This window comes from Lepus europaeus, chromosome 3, assembly GCF_033115175.1.
Source record: "Lepus europaeus isolate LE1 chromosome 3, mLepTim1.pri, whole genome shotgun sequence".
NCBI classification, from domain to species: domain Eukaryota; kingdom Metazoa; phylum Chordata; class Mammalia; order Lagomorpha; family Leporidae; genus Lepus; species Lepus europaeus.
In genome coordinates this window covers 106828069-106846220 of record NC_084829.1, presented here as the reverse complement: position 1 = coordinate 106846220, position 18152 = coordinate 106828069, and the positions used below count along the sequence as shown (strand labels likewise).

At 52.1% G+C, this 18152-nt stretch overlaps 1 protein-coding gene across 4 annotated transcripts in view; it reads right to left on the bottom strand.

The window, feature by feature from the left end:
* Positions 1-261: 261 nt before the first annotated feature.
* The window catches only part of ARMC2 (armadillo repeat containing 2), a 120651-nt gene continuing 102760 nt past the window's right edge, over positions 262-18152 (bottom strand). For all 4 annotated transcript variants that reach the window (XM_062186584.1, XM_062186587.1, XM_062186586.1 and 1 more), the window contains 6 exons: positions 16986-17295; positions 9961-10083; positions 9519-9632; positions 6836-6968; positions 6028-6188; positions 262-1038 (listed from right to left, as the gene is read on the bottom strand). In XM_062186584.1, the coding sequence (XP_062042568.1) occupies positions 881-1038; positions 6028-6188; positions 6836-6968; positions 9519-9632; positions 9961-10083; positions 16986-17295 (999 nt within the window). In that variant the 3' untranslated portion in view covers positions 262-880. The remainder of the gene's footprint in view (positions 1039-6027; positions 6189-6835; positions 6969-9518; positions 9633-9960; positions 10084-16985; positions 17296-18152) is intronic.

The window sequence follows — 18152 nt, the reverse complement described above, 5'->3', positions numbered from 1 at the left end:
CAACGACAAATGACATCTTACGTCAGGACGAGTCCCCACTCATGTCACACAGGGTGCTGGGCAATTTTCCCATTGGATGGTTTGCTCTAAACTTTGCCATGACCAATAGGTAGCATTCCCATTTTACCAGAGAGCAAGCCACTTGCCCCAGGCCCACATGGCCAGCCGGGGAGAGACCCAGGATTCCATCAGAAGCCTGCAGTCTTTCTAAGACATTCTATCATCTCTTTAGACACAGAGAATTAGAAGAATGGTCTGGTCCATTTTATTTTAAAGGAAAACAAAGAGGTAAAATCCTCCCCCTTTTTATCTGTTTTACTCATTGCATGAAAAGTAGAAGGTCCAAAGCATCCTTCTATCTTTCCCTGCTTACTCCTTCTCTGAACCTGAAGGCCAGCATTACCTAACCAGAAAACGTAGTTTCAGAAGCAGTAAGAAGCCGTCCAGATGCTCACGGGGTGCTGTGTTCATTCATGTTGATCACCAATCTTTCTCTACACAAAAGCTAACAGTCTTCACTGGCAGCCCATGTAACCACCGCACCAACAGGCACTCAGATCCCGAAGTTGTTACATAAGGATTTTTAAGACTAGAAATAAATTATTTCACAGGGAATCGAGGAAAAAGTCTCTGACTTAAACATGCATATATTATCATCTCATACTTCTCATAGCAGAAAACATAACATGTGTGTTCATTTCTCCATAATACCCAACAAGAGACAAGAGCTGTGTTATTTCACAACACTTAGCCTACTAACGTCAGCGCTTGAAAAACTCTCCATGTTTGTGAATGTGGACGACAATGTTCACGTCTGTGACTGCTTCGTGGGAACGAGGGGGAGACCTGCTTTGCTGCTCCCATGGCGAGTCTGGGTGGATTAGCAGGAAGGCATGGGCAGGGGCTCCAGGAAGGTGTGGTGCCTCTGAATGCGGTTCAGAAGCTGCTGTGCCACAGGTTTGAACTCTGTTTCCCAGTGGAGTTTGTGATAGTTTTTTAGGTCTTGGTCAAAACTGCCATCCAGCGCTAATTCTTCATCTGTATCAGAAAAATTTAAATTGCAGCAATTATTTGGAAATGCAAGAGACTTTAAGTTTTGATGACAGGAGGGAAACTCATCCTGGGCCACTCTAAGCACCAACAAGACCCAAGACCAGACCTGTGGGTTAAAAGGTGCTTTCTGTTGTGTTGTGTTTGTCAGGAGAACTGCTTTACTTTCCTTTGGGCTTTACAGTTATTTTTAAATGAATATATTTTCACCTCTTGATTCAAAAGGGTAATAACTTTTTTAAAAATTCTAGATTGACTTGAGCTCTTATTTCAGCGAATCCTTCAGGTTTTTATATGTGAGTTTACAACCAATAGTCAGATTACAATTCCTCATTAGAAGCAAAGCATTAGTAGGCTACTTTCTTACATGAACATTAGAAATGCTTATTACCAGGGCCTGCACTTTGGCAGAGCAGGTTAAGCCGCCATCTGCAGCGTCAGCATCCCATATGGGTGCCAGTTTGAGTCCCGGCTGCTCCACTCCCCATCCAGCTCCCTGCTAATGCGCCTGGGAAAGTGGTGGAGGATGGCCCAATGCCTTGGGCCCCTGTACCATGTGAAAGACCCATAAGAAGCTCCTGGCTTTGGTCTGGCCCAGGCCGGGCCCCTTCAGATGGAATGAATCAGCAGCGGATGGGTGATCTCTGTCTCTGTCTCTTCTCTCTAACTCTGCCTTTCAAATACATAAATACATCTTTAAAAAATAAATAAAAAGGTATTACTTCCATGGCTGGCAGATATAAAAGGAGACAGGAAATCTTCAGGGAAAGCAGCTCAGCTGAATTTGACACTTTCAAACTCATAAAAAAAAAAAAATCACAATTCTGCTGGCTTCACAGCATCAGGATAGATTTCTTTGAAAAGACAACTGCCCCATCCCACTTCCTCCAACACTGGGGGACCAGGAGAAGCCCAAGGAGTGGGAGAATCCCCGAAGACTTCCTGGCTCCTTGTCAACCATGGAAGCAATAAGCATTTCTAATGTTTGTGTGAAAAAGTAGCTCACTCCTACACTGACTCTTAGGAGAAATCATAATCTTTCAGGTTTTTATATGTGAGTTTGCATCCAAAGCATTCAATGAAATGCTCAATTCAATCCAGAATTTTTTTTTTTTTTTTAACAGGCAGAGTGGATAGCGAGGGAGAGAGAGAGAAAGAGAAAGGTCTTCCTTTTTGCCGTTGGTTCACCCTCCAATGGCCACTGCAGCCAACGCATCGTGCTGATCCGAAGCCAGGAGCTTCTCCTGGTCTCCCATGTGGGTGCAGGGCCCAGGGACTTGGGCCATCCTCCACTGCCTTCCCGGGCCATGGCAGAGAGCTGGCCTGGAAGAGGGGCAACCGGGATAGAATCCGGCACCCCAACCGGGACTAGAACCCGGTGTGCCAGCGCCGCAAGGCGGAGGATTAGCCTGTTAAGCCACGGCGCCGGCCCAGAATTTTTTTTAAAAACAAAGTTATTGCCCTTTTGAATTAAGAGGATAAGAAAGATCCCATGGATAAAGCAGAAAAGCAAATTCTAAAAGTAAAATGCAAAACTGTCACTGATTCTGATCCAAGGGCACCTGGAATTCCATGAACACCTTAAGAATGGCCAACCCACGTAGCAAGAGAAATGGCCAGGAGGGTTCTGGGCCTAGGGCCGCCACAGTTTCACCTGTGGATATCGGGCCGCACGCCCCGTGGGACAGCCTTCGGGAAGGTGCACTGGCCTCCCGGCCAGCAGGCTGGCCCTGCCAGTCCTAGGTGTGTGGCCTATGGCAGGCTTCTCAAAACCTGCTAGGTCCTAAAGGGACCACCAATGTTGTACCCTACCTAATGTGCACACATTTTTGTCCAGGGCCAAGTGAAACCCTGCTATGAAACGCCTCATTACTCTGTTGATAGCAGACGCCCTCGCCAGGGAGCAGAGGACTCTCCTCTCCGTGGGTACTTGGGCGGCGTGGCTCTCCATGTCAGCACCCAGAATAAGATAAGGGAGTCTGAATCCAGTCAGTCCCCTCCCTTCCTCACAACCGAGGGGACAGCCATGCAGCTCTGAGATAAGTAAGTCCCAGGCAGCCACAAACTGCTGCAGCCAGGCCTCCGCAAGCCTCCGCCTCACTCCCCACCCCGAGAGGACCCGCGCCTGGGCGGGAGCAGAACGCAGACAGCAGGTTGGACGCCTCCATAGCCCTTCCTGTGTGGCTACTTCGGACCAGAAGGGCCCCCTGGACTGCGAGGCTTCAGATTTCCAGATTGTCTTTCCGTTCACTCTTTTCTGGACTTTCTGAGCCTGGAGCTTGTTGAAATCTGAGTTCTCTTGTTTCTTGCCCTCCTTTCCCAAGCTGCTGAGGGCTATGCGGTGCGGCCCAGGCAGTCACAACCCCTTTCTCTGTCCATGGCCTTGACTGATTTGATGAGTTTAGCAAAATCTGTTGGATTTTTTTTTTTTTTTTAAATCTAACATTCGACTACGTTATTTTCCTTGGGGCCCAGTCTAGAATAAGCTAATGTACCCTGGGGCTATAGTAATTCTAAATTGGGCTGGACGAAAGTGGCCAAGTGACTCCAGGCAAGAGAAATGTAGTTTAAAGTTTCAAAGGACATACAGAAAATACATTTTTTTTAAAAGTTCCATATCACACTGCACATTAAATTTTACAAGTTGAACCGCAAAGAGTGGCAGGGGTTGATTCCTTGACAATTTAGGTCTATGGTTTTCAAACTTCGAGACAGTAAGAAGAAATACATTTTGTATCATGACTTGGAATATACGTATTTAGATATTCATACACCAACAACTAATCCTTCACAATAGAATACTTACCCTTCCCACACATAACACACTCCACTCTGATATTTTCCTCCCCTGCTACTTTCTTTTTAAAGATGCTGATCACAACCAACTACAAGGATCTCCTAACCCAGAGGCCGCAAAACTCTGGGTTCGATGACCAAAGGTGCTTAAGCTTTCTTTGTCCACAGCAGACCTCCCAGTATGAAAATCTGGGGCAAGGTTAGACATGAGTAAAAGACTCAAAACAACACATGCGTCGCTGAGCGTTGCAACACGGTCAGCCTCCCAGTTCCAGGGTCCTGGGCCATTAATAAAGCTTCCTCACTCGCCGCCCAGCACCACGCAGCTGTGTGAGGAGCTCCCAGTGCCCTGCTTGCTCTAAGGCGCACAGCTCACGTGTTCCGGAAGTGCCCAAAGGTGCCCTGGCTTAGGTGCGATGAGGGATGGGATCCTCCAGTTGGAACACGGGGCCTGATGCAGGTACCCTGGCCATGCCCCACGCACCTTACTACCACACACGGGTCCCTGGTGCTCTTTACATTCAAAACAAGAACAACTTGCACATACCCATCCCCAGTCACCAACACCCACAAGGGGTTCATAGCAGGTGCCAGGGCCCACCATTCGGAATGTGCAGACCAGCGCTGACTGTGGCACGGCTGCATGTTTGAGACGACGTCCTGTTAAAGCCACTTCCCAGAAAGGCCGGCAGCATCCCCACCGGGTGCAGGGCCATTTTTTCTGCTTTTTGACCCCCGCCCCATCAGCAAGACAGAGTGGTCATCTGAGTCAGGCTGAATCAATCGCTGCCCTCGAGCCCACACTTGACTGCGAGCCCCTGTGATGTCATGGCTCAGTCTGTAAAGGAGCTGCCCCACCCACAGTCCCCTTTGCTTGCTGCTGCCCAGCCATCACAGAGCCCCGACCCCATCAGAAGGACAAGAGTGTGCGCGCAGACCCCCGAGCCCACGGGGCCCACGCCTCAGGGTGATGAGAAGCTCTTGACCATGGGATGTGGTCTGTGATGCCAGGTCCTGTGCACTGGGCCTCTGATAGCCCCGTGCTGGTTCCTGTTGGAAGTGTTCTGTGTGATGCAACAACAGAGAAACGCAGGCCTATGTGTGCGTATGGGGGGAGGGGGGGTGTGGTTTCTGATTTGGGGCTTTTCTACAGAGTGACCCTGGGCAAGTTACTCAACCCTCCTAGAACCACAGCCCCCTGTCACCTAGCCAATGACCCTGCAGAGAGGACTAGGCTCTGGGCTCCCATCTGCTCACTTCCCAGGCCAGCAACCCTGCAGGTGAGCACTCATTACCTCCGTGTAGGAGATGACAGCATACAGATGTGTGGAGGTCAAGTCCAAGGGCTAAAAACCTGCCAAGGACACCGTGAGGGCTGAGCAGCAGCCTGCTGGGTCTCCCCACTCTGCTCCCAGGATGCCTGTCTGAGGCTCACGGCTCCCTGGGGCAGGACAGGGACCAAGGTGCCCCCCGTCTTTGCGATCCTCTGGTGCTGGAGTCTCCTGAGCTTTTCTGAGCCAAGCCCCCCCCCCCCGCCCCCGCCTCACTGACCCACTGCCGGGGTGGCAGTGACGGCACGTTCCGCCACGGTGGGAAAAGGGTTCTGGAAAATAGCTCCTAGATGGACCCAAATCACTGATTCCATACTTAAGCCAGAGTGAAAAAAATTGTCCTAAAAATATTCTTCTCATGGAAGAGACACTCCTCTTTCCTTTGTACTGGTAACCTCCTCCCCTTCCAGGATAAGGACCCCGGCCAGGCCAGCTCTGCAGACCCTCCCCCACCGCTAAGGAAAATCTATACATTCCTTTGAAAGTGCAACTTCATTCCAAGTAGCTCTTGGCTGTATTTTCTCAATTACAACATGTCTATATATACTTTTAAGTAACAGAAATATTTATGCTGAGAACTTGCATTTACACAGTCTATAGAAAACGTAAAAAAAAAAAAAAACACAAAACATAAAAACACTACTGTACCCAGTGAGTTAAAAAGTCCTTCTGTTCCCATAAGATCCAGCCTCTTCCAGAAAGTTCCAAACTGCAATCCTCTTTCGCATACTCTTGCTGCTCACAGAAACCCAGCCACCCTCACGCATCCCAATCTTGGTTCACTCAGGTCACAGAAAACAGCTTTCTTACTCTTACTCCGAGAAAATTCACAGGCTAATAGAAGTCTTACCTAAAAACGAGGACAACAGGTCTAAGAGTGTCTTGGTGTCTTCATCTCCAAAACACAACGAAGCATTTGTGATATTTTCACTGAAGTTCCATAAAGTTTTGCAAACCAAGCAGGCCAGCTGCCAATCAGTAGGACCAAACTCTCTTAAACAATCCACTAACCTGAGTTAAAAAAAAAAAAAAAAAAAGTCAAATTGAAAAGTCTTCAGGTTATAGGGCTGGTGTCATGGAGTAAAGTGAGTTGAGACGCTGCCTGCCGCATCCCATGTGGACACCGGTTCACGTCCTGGCTGCTCCACTTCCGATCCAGCTCTCTGCTATGGCCTGGGAAAGCAGCAGAAGATGGCCCAAGTGGTTGGGCCCCTGCACCCATGTGGGAGACCTGGAGGAAGCTTCTGGCTCCGGGCTTAGGCCTGGCCCAGCTCTGATCTTTGCAGCCATTTGAGGAGTGAACCAACAGATGAACTCTCTGTGTCTCTCCCTCCCTATTTATAACTCTTACTTTGAAATAAGTAAATCTTAAAAAAAAAAAGTTATAAGGTTAGAATGTGCCTTAATGTTTCTATTTCTAGCAGGATGCTCATTGGCGTTCTGTGGTATCTCAGATATAGGTGACTCAGGGATCACTTAAAATAACTTTGTATATACAAATTTAAGGGGCCAAAACCAACTTCCGAATTCTTCGATGTGTCAAATGGAACGAGCCTGGGGCTTCCAGATATTACAGGACCTCTGCCCCAGAGGAAAGACCAGAGGGGCCCGAGCCCCCTGGAAAGCGGTGTGCTGGGTCCCCATGCCCTGATACTTACTTTTTAATGCCGCCTCCCTCCTTCAGGAGGCCACGCTTGTCTTTATCCACGGTGAGATTGAGGAGAACGCCGCAGGCCGAAAAGCAGACATCCTGATGCTTCACGTCCAGCAGAGCAATCATGAACTTGTGTACTGCGAGGAGAGAGCACGCGTGCGCTGACGGCGGCTCAGGCCTGCCAGGTGCATCTTGTCCTACAAATGGCCTAGAGGAAGCCGGGAGTGGCTAGCGAACCTGGGGCCCCTGCTGGAGGACTTGACCCCTTCTGCCTCAGGCTTTATCCATGCCAGCAGTGGGTTCCCTGGCACCCACCACCCTGGGAGTCTGGCCCCGTGCCTGCCCCTGACCCAGGCGGCTGCTCTCTCTCCAGGGCAGTGATGGAGACCCTGCAGTCGGGGCGTGGCCTGGCGGGGCGCGGCGGGGCGGGTGGGGGAGGAGGAACACAGCTGCCACTCATTCGGCTCTAGCGTCTGGTCCTCCGTGACCTTCGAAACCTCCAGCAAGAGCCCTTCCAACACGCAGCCTGGGGAGGGGGAGGAGGCTCCAAGACCAGGAGGACGACAGGGCCTCCCGGATGGGGCCTCCTCGCTCCCTGGGGATGGTACTGGAGATGCGTTGGCTCGTTTCCTACCGCGAGGGCGGAGGCTGAGGAGGCGCTTGGAGGGGAGAGGGTAAAGCGTGCGCTCCGCCCCTTCCTGCTCTGAGCACTTGTTCCAGCCCGGGCCAGGCAGTGAGCGTGGCAAAGGCTCCAACCCCCTGAGGCCCAGTGGCCACCCGCAGCCCAGATCAGAGCGCTGCTGCCAGGCCCGTATCTGACCCAGCTCCCTGCTAATGCGCCTGGGAAGGCAGGGGAGGATGGCCCAAGCGGTTAGGTCTCTGCTACCCACGGGGAAGCCCGAGGAAGCTTCTGACTTCAGCTTGGCCTGACCCCACTGTTGTATCCATTTGAATAGGCTGGCAGAGGAGAATCTCTGTCCCTCTGTCTCCTTCTCCCTTTCAAATCCATACATACATAAGTTGTGGGGGGACAAAAAGAATCTCAAGGCCGCACCCCAAGGTGTTGAGTCATCTCTGGGCAGCAGGGGGGTGGGCGGCATTTGCTATCTATACTCTCCAAATAACATGGATAATCAGGTTTTTTTTTTTTTTTCTTGATAATTAGGTTTTAAAAATTGTTATTTCAGGGGCCAGTGTTGTGGCACACTGGGTTAAGCCACCGCCTGCAACACTGACATCCCACATGGGTGCCAGTTTGAGTCTTGGCTGCTCCACTTCTGATCCAGCTCCCTGCCAATGCACCTGGGGAAGCAGCAGAAGATGGCCCAAGTGCTTGGGCCCCTGCACCCATCGGGGAGACCCAGATAGAGTTCCAGGCTCCTGGTTTCAGCCTAGCCATTTGGGGAGAGAACCAGTAGATGGGAAAGCCCTCTCTCATTCTCTTGCTCTCTCTCTAACTCTGCCTTTCAAATAAATAAATCTTTTTAAAAAAGTTATTGTTTCCACATGTAATATTTGAGACAAAGTGTAGAGTTAGTAAAAACACCTGGGTACCTGCTCATTGAAGTTTAAGAAATAAAACATGGGGCCGGAGCTGTGGTATAAGAGGTTAAGCCTCTGCCTGCGGTACCGGCATCCCATATGGGCCCCAGCTGCTCCATTTCCAATCCAGCTCCCTACTGATGGCCTGGGAAAGCAGTGAAAGATGACTCAAGTCCTTAGGCCGCTGCACCTGCATGGGAGACCCAGAAGAAACTCCTGGTTCCTGGCTTTGGATCGGCCCAGCTCTGGCTGTTGTGATCATTTGGGGAGTGAACCAGTGGATGCAAGACCTCTCTCCCTCTCTCTGTCTTTGTTTGTAACTCTACTTCTCAGATAAATAAATAAAATTTTTTTTAAAAACTCACATATTTTAAAAAGCCATTATGGATGAAATAATACGTGGTACATGACAAATACATACAATTCTTATTTTTCAATTAAAAACAAATAAAATATTACAGATCCAAATTTATGCCTTCGACTCCAAACGTCAACTCTTGTCTTAAATGTGAGGCTTCTGTCTTCCAAGTAGCGTTTATGCTTTATACTATTACTGCATGAATACACACACGAGCACATCAATGCCCAAGGTGGTTTTCCATGCCACGTGAACGGCATGACTGTGATCCTGCTGCCGTCAGCTTCTTTGCTTCCACGTTATGTGTCTGAGGTGGATGCCTGTTGACACAGGAATGCCTGCCTCACTTATCTGAATGGCTGCACGGATATCACAACGCCTTCACCCTCTCGCCTGTTGGACACTGCGGTTGGCTCCACATTTTGCCACCACAAGCAAATGTAAAGGACATTCTGGTGCTTGAAGGAGAACGTCTCCTGCGCCCATTCCCAATGGCAGAGATGCTGAGTGGGGATGTCTTCTAGGAAACACACACACGCGTCTGGGTCGTCACCATCATTGTCACCACCATCATCCTAGAATCCGGAAGGCCATTCGCAAGGAAGAGGGGGACACCGCCTGGGACTCCATCGTGGACACTGTCCCGGGCTGGGATCGGAGTTAAAAGTCCTGCACATCTCAAAGCAGAGACAAGCATCACGTTGCAATGACCCAAGCTCCAAAGCCACTTAGCAGCTGGTTAGCAGTAGGAAGTGTGTGTTTACGAACTCAAGTGGCCTTAACTCACCATTGTGCTGCACGATGAAATCACAGATTTCATGGTCCTGGGAGAGATTCCCAAAAACACGCACAGCCTCCAGGATCCCATCCATGTTCTTACTCACAAGAAGCTTTAAGAGCACTGGATTTGGTGGGCAGAGAAATCAAATCAGTGACTTTTTGTTCTAATTAAGAGGCTAATGGAAACCAATATCATACTAAACACTGATAAAATGCTAATAAAATTAAAATGATAATAAAGTACAAACTGTAAGAGACTTCTGTAAGAACTAAAAAATGAATTCCTCCCCCCCCCACCCATATTTTCATTTCTCCATATCCATACCAGGCTCTAAGATAATGGTATCAGAAGTCAGAAAAAATATGAATGCCTCCAGTTCTGTGCTTCTATAATAAAGACACAACTTTAAACAGACGCTCACTTATCCAAACCCAAGGGTGAGCCTTACATTCAGCAATATGGAGTTTTTTGTCCTGGATTACGGAATTCTTCACTTGGTAGAAAGACAAGTTGTTGATCGTTGCCGTGGTATTGATCACCAGCTCCTCACAATCCTCAAGTGACTTGTATTCTGAAACAAAGGGAGGATAAGGGAGGGCAAAACCCGGGATACCACCACAGGACGCCTCTGTCCCAGTGGATCTGTGCCAGGCCGCTGGAGGCACCATTCTTCTGCAGCCACGGGCACCAAACGCAAGGGCTCACTCTAGGCCAGGATGCTCTGAGCTTAATCCCTGCAGCCAGGAGGGCTGGGAAAGCCAGGCTGGGCCAGGCTCTGTGACCAAAGTAAAGCTAGGGAGCTGACGCCTCGGTACACTGAGCCATCTCTGATCCCATCAACTCACCCTGCCTCGGGCCCTGGGCTGCACTGGGGCATCTGCACTCCCCACCTCCCAAGGAAGGATCCCTGGGTCATGGTCCATTCATACCATCTACTCCACCTTTCTGATGCCCAGAATCTGATCCTTTCTCACCTCCTCTATGACCTGCCTGGCCCATCTCTCTACTCCTAATGGGCTCTCTTCTTCCATTTTCACCTCTGTAAGCTTATTCTTTACATGGTGATGCTTTAAGAGCAAGTCAGATAAAATCACTCATCTCTCACAGCCTACCAATGGCCCTACCTCGCTTGGCCCACAGGCCCTGGCTGGACTGCCCCAGCCCCTGCCTCCCTGGCCTCCCTGGCTACTCCAGCCTCCAGGCCCCTGTGCCAACCGCATCAGTCTCCTTGCTTTTTGGAGTGCACTGGCAGGACCCTGCCCGAGAACCTCTGCAGTGCTACCCCAGGTGCTCTTCTTCCAGGCATCCACCCGGCTCACTCCTCACATGCTTCAAGCACTGCCTATAAAGCACGTATTTTCCTCAGCCACCTTATGTAAAACTACACCTGTTACTCTTTCCCCTCACTGGCTGGCACTTAGTGCGGACTCAGCGAATGGTTGCTGAGGGCGGGGACGGACAAAGGAATGGGCGAACGTTTTCACTTGGCACAAAAGGCGCTTAGCGATCATGTGCCTGCCTCCCACCTAATCAGGCTTGCTTCTCAATGGCTCTGGCCACAGCCCAGAGAGGGGCAGGTGCAGGGATGCCAGCTGGAGCCTACTGCAGTGTGCCACGTGTCGACGCGGCACAGGTGTGGCAGACGACACAGATGGAGCCGAGGGACAGGCTGCAGTCGGGGTGTGCAGGAGACGACTCACCCTGATGACCCTGGTTTGGGGCTGACGTAATTACCTGGAGGGCAACCGCATTCTCTGAATTAAGGGCTCTGGAAGAGGGCCGAGCTGGGGGGAGTCGCAGGTCAGCTTAGAGACCTGGAGGTGCCTCTGAGGCAGCCCTGGGAGAGGAGGGGCAGGCAGTGGGTGCAAGGGCCTGGCCATCAGAGGAAGAGTCCGAGCCTGGGAACTAAACCCATCACAGCAACTCAAATGAGCTCTGCCTTTCACCTCCCCACTGCATGGGTCTGCCCGAGGCTTGGGGCCCTCACTCCTCCTGCACCTGCCCATCACCTGCCCCCGGGAAGCTGCACCCAAGCCTGGGAGGGAGGCCACCTAGGTGTGCACATCTGCAGCTGTGCCTCACCCACTGCATCTCGTTGGACAGGGAGTGCCTCTCACTTCCAGTATGAAAGCAAAGCTCTTCAGGGAACAAGAGAGGACTTGGGGCTGAGAGAGAGGACTGCGCTGGCCCATTGGCCACCTCTTCCTCTTCACTGAAGAGAACAGTCTCCTTACGAGGCTAGTGGGCTCTGTCATTTGTCACGCTGCAGGAGATGTGTCCTGGTTCTTCAGCCTGCTTATGCGGAGGGCATGAAGAACTGAGCTCATCTTGGATTTCAGAATGCATTCCCCAGCAAGGACGCATCCTGGTGGTCCGAGGCATCTAGGGGAGACCTACGAAAGGATCTCTGTTGGTTCTGAGGGACAAAATGTTTAAAAAGGGATGCAGGACATCTCCCCCCCAGTCCCCCGCAAAAAGTGTCCCTGCTTGCTTTGGCCAGAAGCCTGCTGCTTCCACGCATCACCAGCTGTGTGACCCGACTCCAGCTGCGGCACCTCCCTGGGCCCCGCCTCCCCTGGCTGTCGCGTGGGCAGGAGAACTGCTGGGGAGCTGAAAGGTGTTCTTTGTAAGGGGCTATGAAGGGGCTGTGGCACACAGTGGATGCTCAGTAAATGTCTGTCGGGCTCCCCGGAATGGCAGCTCTGGGCCAGTGGCTCGTGTGCACCTTGCAAGTCTGGTCCACAGCTCCCCCGCCCCGACCCCGCCTCCATGCCCAGCTCGATGACGCTCAACCTTGGGCATGTCTGGGGACCTGTTTCTCCTTTTGCCTTGGTAGGGGGATTCATTAGTTCACCCAGATGATGTGGGAGCCTCTGAGGTGTCCCCAGAAGCAGGAGCGCAGGTTTGGATGGTAGGCATGGCATCTGACATCTGGGGTAAGCACTCCTGGCTACTAGGCAGCTAGCACACACAGCAGCGGCAAGCACTTTGCCTGCATCTGACCTCCACAACTTTATAATGAATACTGCTTTAAGTGCACCTGCAAGCATTTAAACCCCTAGTAATCAGTTCTCCGAAGTGCACCTGTCTCAGTCATCGCGAAGTACCACATCAAAATGACACCAACCAGGTGGCCTGAACCAACCGCAACTTCTTCTCTCACACTCTGGAGGCTGATGTCCAAGATCAGGGTGCCAGCATGGCAGGTTCTGGTGAGGGCTCGCCTTTTAACTCACAGAAAGTCACTTCTTCCCGAGTCCTCACAGGGCACAGAGACGGAGAACTCTGCTGTATGTCATAAGTACATGAATCCCATGCCTGGGAGCCTACCCCATGGCCTCATCTACACCTATCTTCCAAGGGCCAAATCCTTTTTAAAAAAGATTTATTTATTTGAGAGGCAGAGTTAAAGACAGAGAGATGGAGAGACAGAGAGAACTTTCATCTGTTGGTTCACTCCCTAAATGGCCACAACAGCCAGAGCTAGGCTGATCAGAAACCAAGAGCCAGGAGTTTCTTCCAGGTCTCCCATGTGGATGCAGGGGCCCAAAGACTTAGGTCATCTTCTACTGCTTCCCCAGGCCATTAGCAGGGAGCTGGATTGGAAGTGGAGCAGCTGGGACTCAAACCGGCACCCATATGGGACGCCACAGCACTGCTCCTCCAAATACCTTTCTCTCTAATCACATTGTGAGTTAGAATGTCAGCAAATAAGTTGATAGATAGAAATATAATTTCTTTTTTCAAAGATTATTTATTTATTTGAAAGAGTTGAGTCACACTGAGAGAGCAGGAGGGAGAGAGAGAGAGAGAATGATCTTCTATGTGCTGGTTCACTCCCCAAATGCCCACGACAGCTGGGACTGGGACTGGGGCTGGGCCAGGCCGAAGCCAGGAGCCAGAAACTCCATCCTGGTCTCTCAAATGGGTGACAGGGGCCCAAGTACTTGGACCATCCTCTGCTGCTTTCCTAGGTGCACTAGCAAGGAGCTGGATCAGAAGAGGAGCAACAGGGACTCAAGCCGGCACTCCTATGGGATATTGGCATTCTAAGTGGTGTCTTAACCTGCTGTGCCATGTTGCTGGCCCCTAGAGATATAATTGCCAAGCTCATAAAATGTGTAAGACCAGGAATTCCTGCATTTTTTTTTTTTTTTTTGACAGGCAGAGGGACAGTGAGAGAGAGAGACAGAGAGAAAGGTCTTCCTTTTGCCGTTGGTTCACCCTCCAATGGCCGCCGCGGTAGCGCGCTGCGGCCGGCGCACCGCGCTGTTCCGATGGCAGGAGCCAGGTGCTTATCCTGGTCTCCCATGGGGTGCAGGACCCAAGGACTTGGGCCATCCTCCACTGCACTCCCTAGCCACAGCAGAGAGCTGGCCTGGAAGAGGGGCAACCGGGACAGGATCGGTGCCCCAACCGGGACTAGAACCCGGTGTGCCGGCGCCGCAAGGCGGAGGATTAGCCTGTTGAGCCACGGCGCCGGCCGAATTCCTGCATTTTGACATGAATATCACCATCTGTGGGGAGATAAGGCATGCATCAACACTACTTAACTTGGCTGCTCAGGATCACGTGCCCTGATCCAGTGTTGAGCTCTGGTGTTCAAGCCCGCCTGGTAGCTGTAGCCACGTAAGGCACTGAGCCTGCAGGAGATGAGAACTCGCCCAGTGGGTTTCAGCTTCCGACCACTCCTCAGGAGCCAGAGAGGCTGCCAGTAGCCCCCTGAAGCGCTAGGGCCCGACATGTAATGGACAACAGACTCACCAGGGGCAGGTCGTTAAGACTCTAACTGCAGAGGCGTCTCACTGTGTGCCGTGGATGGACCGAAGCAGCCCTGGGCCCTCTCTGCAGGCAGGTGGAGAAGCGCTGCCCGGAAGTTGCGTCAGCAGATAGGGAAGCGTTACAGCCAAAAGCTGACACTGGAGGGGGTTCCCGAGATGGCATTTCTGCAAGAGCCAGATGCACCTTCTCACGGAAGCTTTCACGTGCAGCCAGCTGCTCAGGAGAGGGTTCAAGGCCACACACGTAGATTTTCAAGCTATTAAGTGGTAAGTCATGGGGGCAGATCTCCACGTGAGAATCTTTTGTTGGGACAGGTGACATGTTGGACAGAGGACACAGGCTTGGGACTGGGTGACTCTAACATTTACCAACTCTGTTACCTGTAAGGTCACTATACGCCATCTATAAAATGATGAAAGGGCAAAACCCTACCCTCACACTGTTCGGAGAGACCAGATACCAAAGTGCTTTCCAAACCCTAATGCCCTGTGGGGAGTAGGGCGTTGTCACCCACGCATCACACAGCCACAGCTGGGCTCTGCACCTCCAAGCTCTCGCCTCATGCCCTGGTACACATTCCTTCTGGCACCTTTTTGTGATCTGTATGGATCCTGTCTGTGCACCTGACTTTGCTGCGCTATAGACACTGAGTTCCTCGAAGCAGACAGCAGCCCACGTTTCTACTACCTTGTAGTGGGCTGACCAATTCCTACCTGAAAGCCCCAACCCAAACCCCGACTGTGGCTTTATTTGGAAATAGGTCCCGTGAGGAGGTGACAAAGCTTAAATGAGGTCATAAGGATGGGGACCCGATCCCACCAAGCTGGTGTCCTTACAAGAAAAGGAAGGGGCCGGCGCTGTGGTGTTGTGGGTTAAAGCTGCGGCCTGCAGCGCCGGCATCCCTTATGGGCGCCGGTTCTAGTCCTGGCTGTTCCACTTCCGATCCAACTCTTTGCTTTAGCTTGGGAAGGCAGTAGAAGATGGCCCAAGTCCTTGGGCCCCTGCACCTGCGTGGGAGACCTGGAGGAAGCTTCTTGCTCCTGGCTTTGGATCAGCTTAGCTCTGGTCGTTGTGGTCATTTGGGGAGTGAACCAGTGGATGGAAGACCTCTCTCTCTCTCTAGCTCTACCTCTCTCTGTAACTCTTTCAAATAAATAAATAAATCTTTAAAAAAAAAAAAAAAAAGGAAGAATGGCTGGCCTTGTGGTGCAGTGGGTAAAACCACTACCTGCGATGCCAGCCGGTTCACGTCCTGGCTGTTCCAGTTCTGTTCCAGCTCCCTGCTAATTCGCCTGGGAAAAGCAGAGGAGGATGGCCCAAGCGCTTTGGTCCCTGCCACCCACATGGAAGACCCAGATGAAGCTCCCGGCTCCTGGCTTCTGCCTTGCCCGGCCCTGGCCACTGTGGTCATCTAGGGAGTGAGCCAACAGAATGGAAGATCTTTCTCTCTCATTCTATCTGTAACTCTGACTTTCAAATAAATAAATAAGTAAATATTAAAAAAAAAAAAAAAAAAAAGGAAAGAAGACAAGGAGGAGCCACTAAGGCGTACTCTCCTCACCAGGTGACCGGGTGAGGGCTCAGTGAGAAGGCAGCCGTCTGTAGGCCAGGAAGAGAGGAGCCCTCAGCAGTGCCCCTGCTGGCACCCTGACCTGGGACTTGCAGTCTGCAGAACCTTGGGAGAACACGTTTCTGCTGCCTGAACACCCGGGTTGTGATATTTTGCGAGGGGAGCCTGAGCAGACTCAAACAGACCTACAGCACACCCACAGGGCCGACCCCGCAGTGAGGACCCAACACAGGGCTCCTCAGTTGACTAGCAGCCAGGGAAAGCTCACGGATGATGAGAAAACATCATTCTTGTTTGGCAATACACTTGAACAACGGAATCTTAACCGTGTCCGGTTAGTTCTTTGCCAGCTGACGGCCCGGATGGCGGTGAGTCTGCCCACATGCCTGCGTGAAGGGAGAATGGGGTACGATGGGCCGAATGGGTATCTCCTCACGCCCCTGTGCTGGGGCCTCACCACAGTATGGCTGTGTATGGACCTGGGGCTTCTCGGAGCTGTGTGAGGTTCAGTGGGGCCCCCAGGTAGGGGGGTCCCAGTCGGACCGGACGAGGGAGAGAGAGAGACACCTAGCGGCCACCGTGCGCTCTCATCTCGGAAAGGCCAGGCGAGCACACAGCCAGTCCGTAGCCATCCCCATGCCAGGAGGAGCCTTCGTCAGGGAACGGACTGCCTGGCACCTGCACCTCCCCAGCTTCCACAGCTCACAGGTGTGAGAACTCTATCTGTCGTGTCAGCCGCCTAACCTATCGCGTTTTGCTGGCGCTGCCAATAACAGGGGGGAAGAGGGGACCTGGGTGACTGGGGAAAAAATCACGGATATTCTAGGAAGCTGAAGATGAACGCTGAGAATAGCTTTAGCCACGGGGATTGTCCCAGGGAAGATATGGCATTTTAAACTCTCTGTGATTAGCCTGACCGATTTTTGCCCACTAGGTGGATAGAACTGTTCTAAGATGTGATATAATTTACTAACCGCAAAATTCACCGGGTTTTAGTAATGCAAGACCTTACTGTGTTTTCCTTAAAAAAAAAAAAAAAAAAATCTGGATGACGTTCAAGGCCATCTGAACAGAAGCACAGCTTCCGCGCTGGGGCCCGGAGCCGCGGCGGGGGCTCTCACCCAGCGTGCTCAGGAGCAGGCTCACGAGACGCGGGTCGGCGGCCAGCGCGGGGCCCACGCGCGGGTGGATGGCCAGGTTGGCCAGCACGCGGGTCAGCTTGACGAGCACGGCCTCGGCCTCGGACGGCGGCCTGGGCAGGGCGGCGCCGTGCGCCCGCGCCGGGGAGGCCCGCACGTCGAGGCGCTGGAAGGCGCGGAAGAGCGCCAGCAGGCTTCGCACGCTCCCGCGCTCCCGGCACAGCTGCTCGCGGGCCTGGTTGCTCTTGGCTGTCAGGTTGCCCAGGATGAAGACGACGCGGACGACGACATCCTGCCGAGGACAAAGACAGGGTTAGGGCCCCGGCGCGGGAAGGTGCTGGGAGAAAGGTGGTCGCGTCTGAGTCATTCGCCCCAGAACAGGCAGCATTTGAAAGGGGACACAGGGGACGAGGCCACGGGCAAGGCCATGGGCAATGCCACCCCTGCCATTTTCTTCAGAGAACAATTAGCGGAGTGGGGTGGTGTTTCTGAGACTGTCTCCTGTCCACCTGTAGGGACACTCACAGCTTGCTTTCTCTTTAAAGATTTAAAGAGACAGAGAGAGGTCCTCCATCTGCTGGTTCCCTCCCCAAGTGGCTGCAACTGCCAGGGCTGGGCCAGGAGAAAGCCAGGAGCTTCTTCCAGGTCTCCCACGTGGGTAGTAGGGTCCTAAGCACTTGGGCCATCTTCCACTGCTTTCCCGGGTGCCTTACCAGGGAGCCGGAGAGGAAGTGGAGCAGCCGGGACTCGGGCTGGTGCTCACATTGGATGCCCACCTCTCAGAGATTTCTTGAGCATCCAAAATCTTTTCCTAAAAATTCACCTCCAATGAAAGCAGTGCTTCTACCATGAGTCCTGTCTGAGTAGCTGAACGTTTTGCGTAGTTGATATTTTGGACCACGCAAGTCTTAGCTGCGGGGGCCTGTCCTGGGCACCGTGGTTGTCACTGTGAGCCGTGCACAGCACCCCTCGCTTCTCCCCATTGGCTGCCTGCTGTACCTGTCCCAGGTGTGACAACCAACAATGTCTACCTTGTGCTGGGGACAACGTGTCTCCAGTGGAGAGCCCCGACGCAGGGGCTTCAAAATGTTCATGGAAAATGCACATTATGCAAACACCAGGCATCTGTTTCAAATTTTGCAGCAAAAA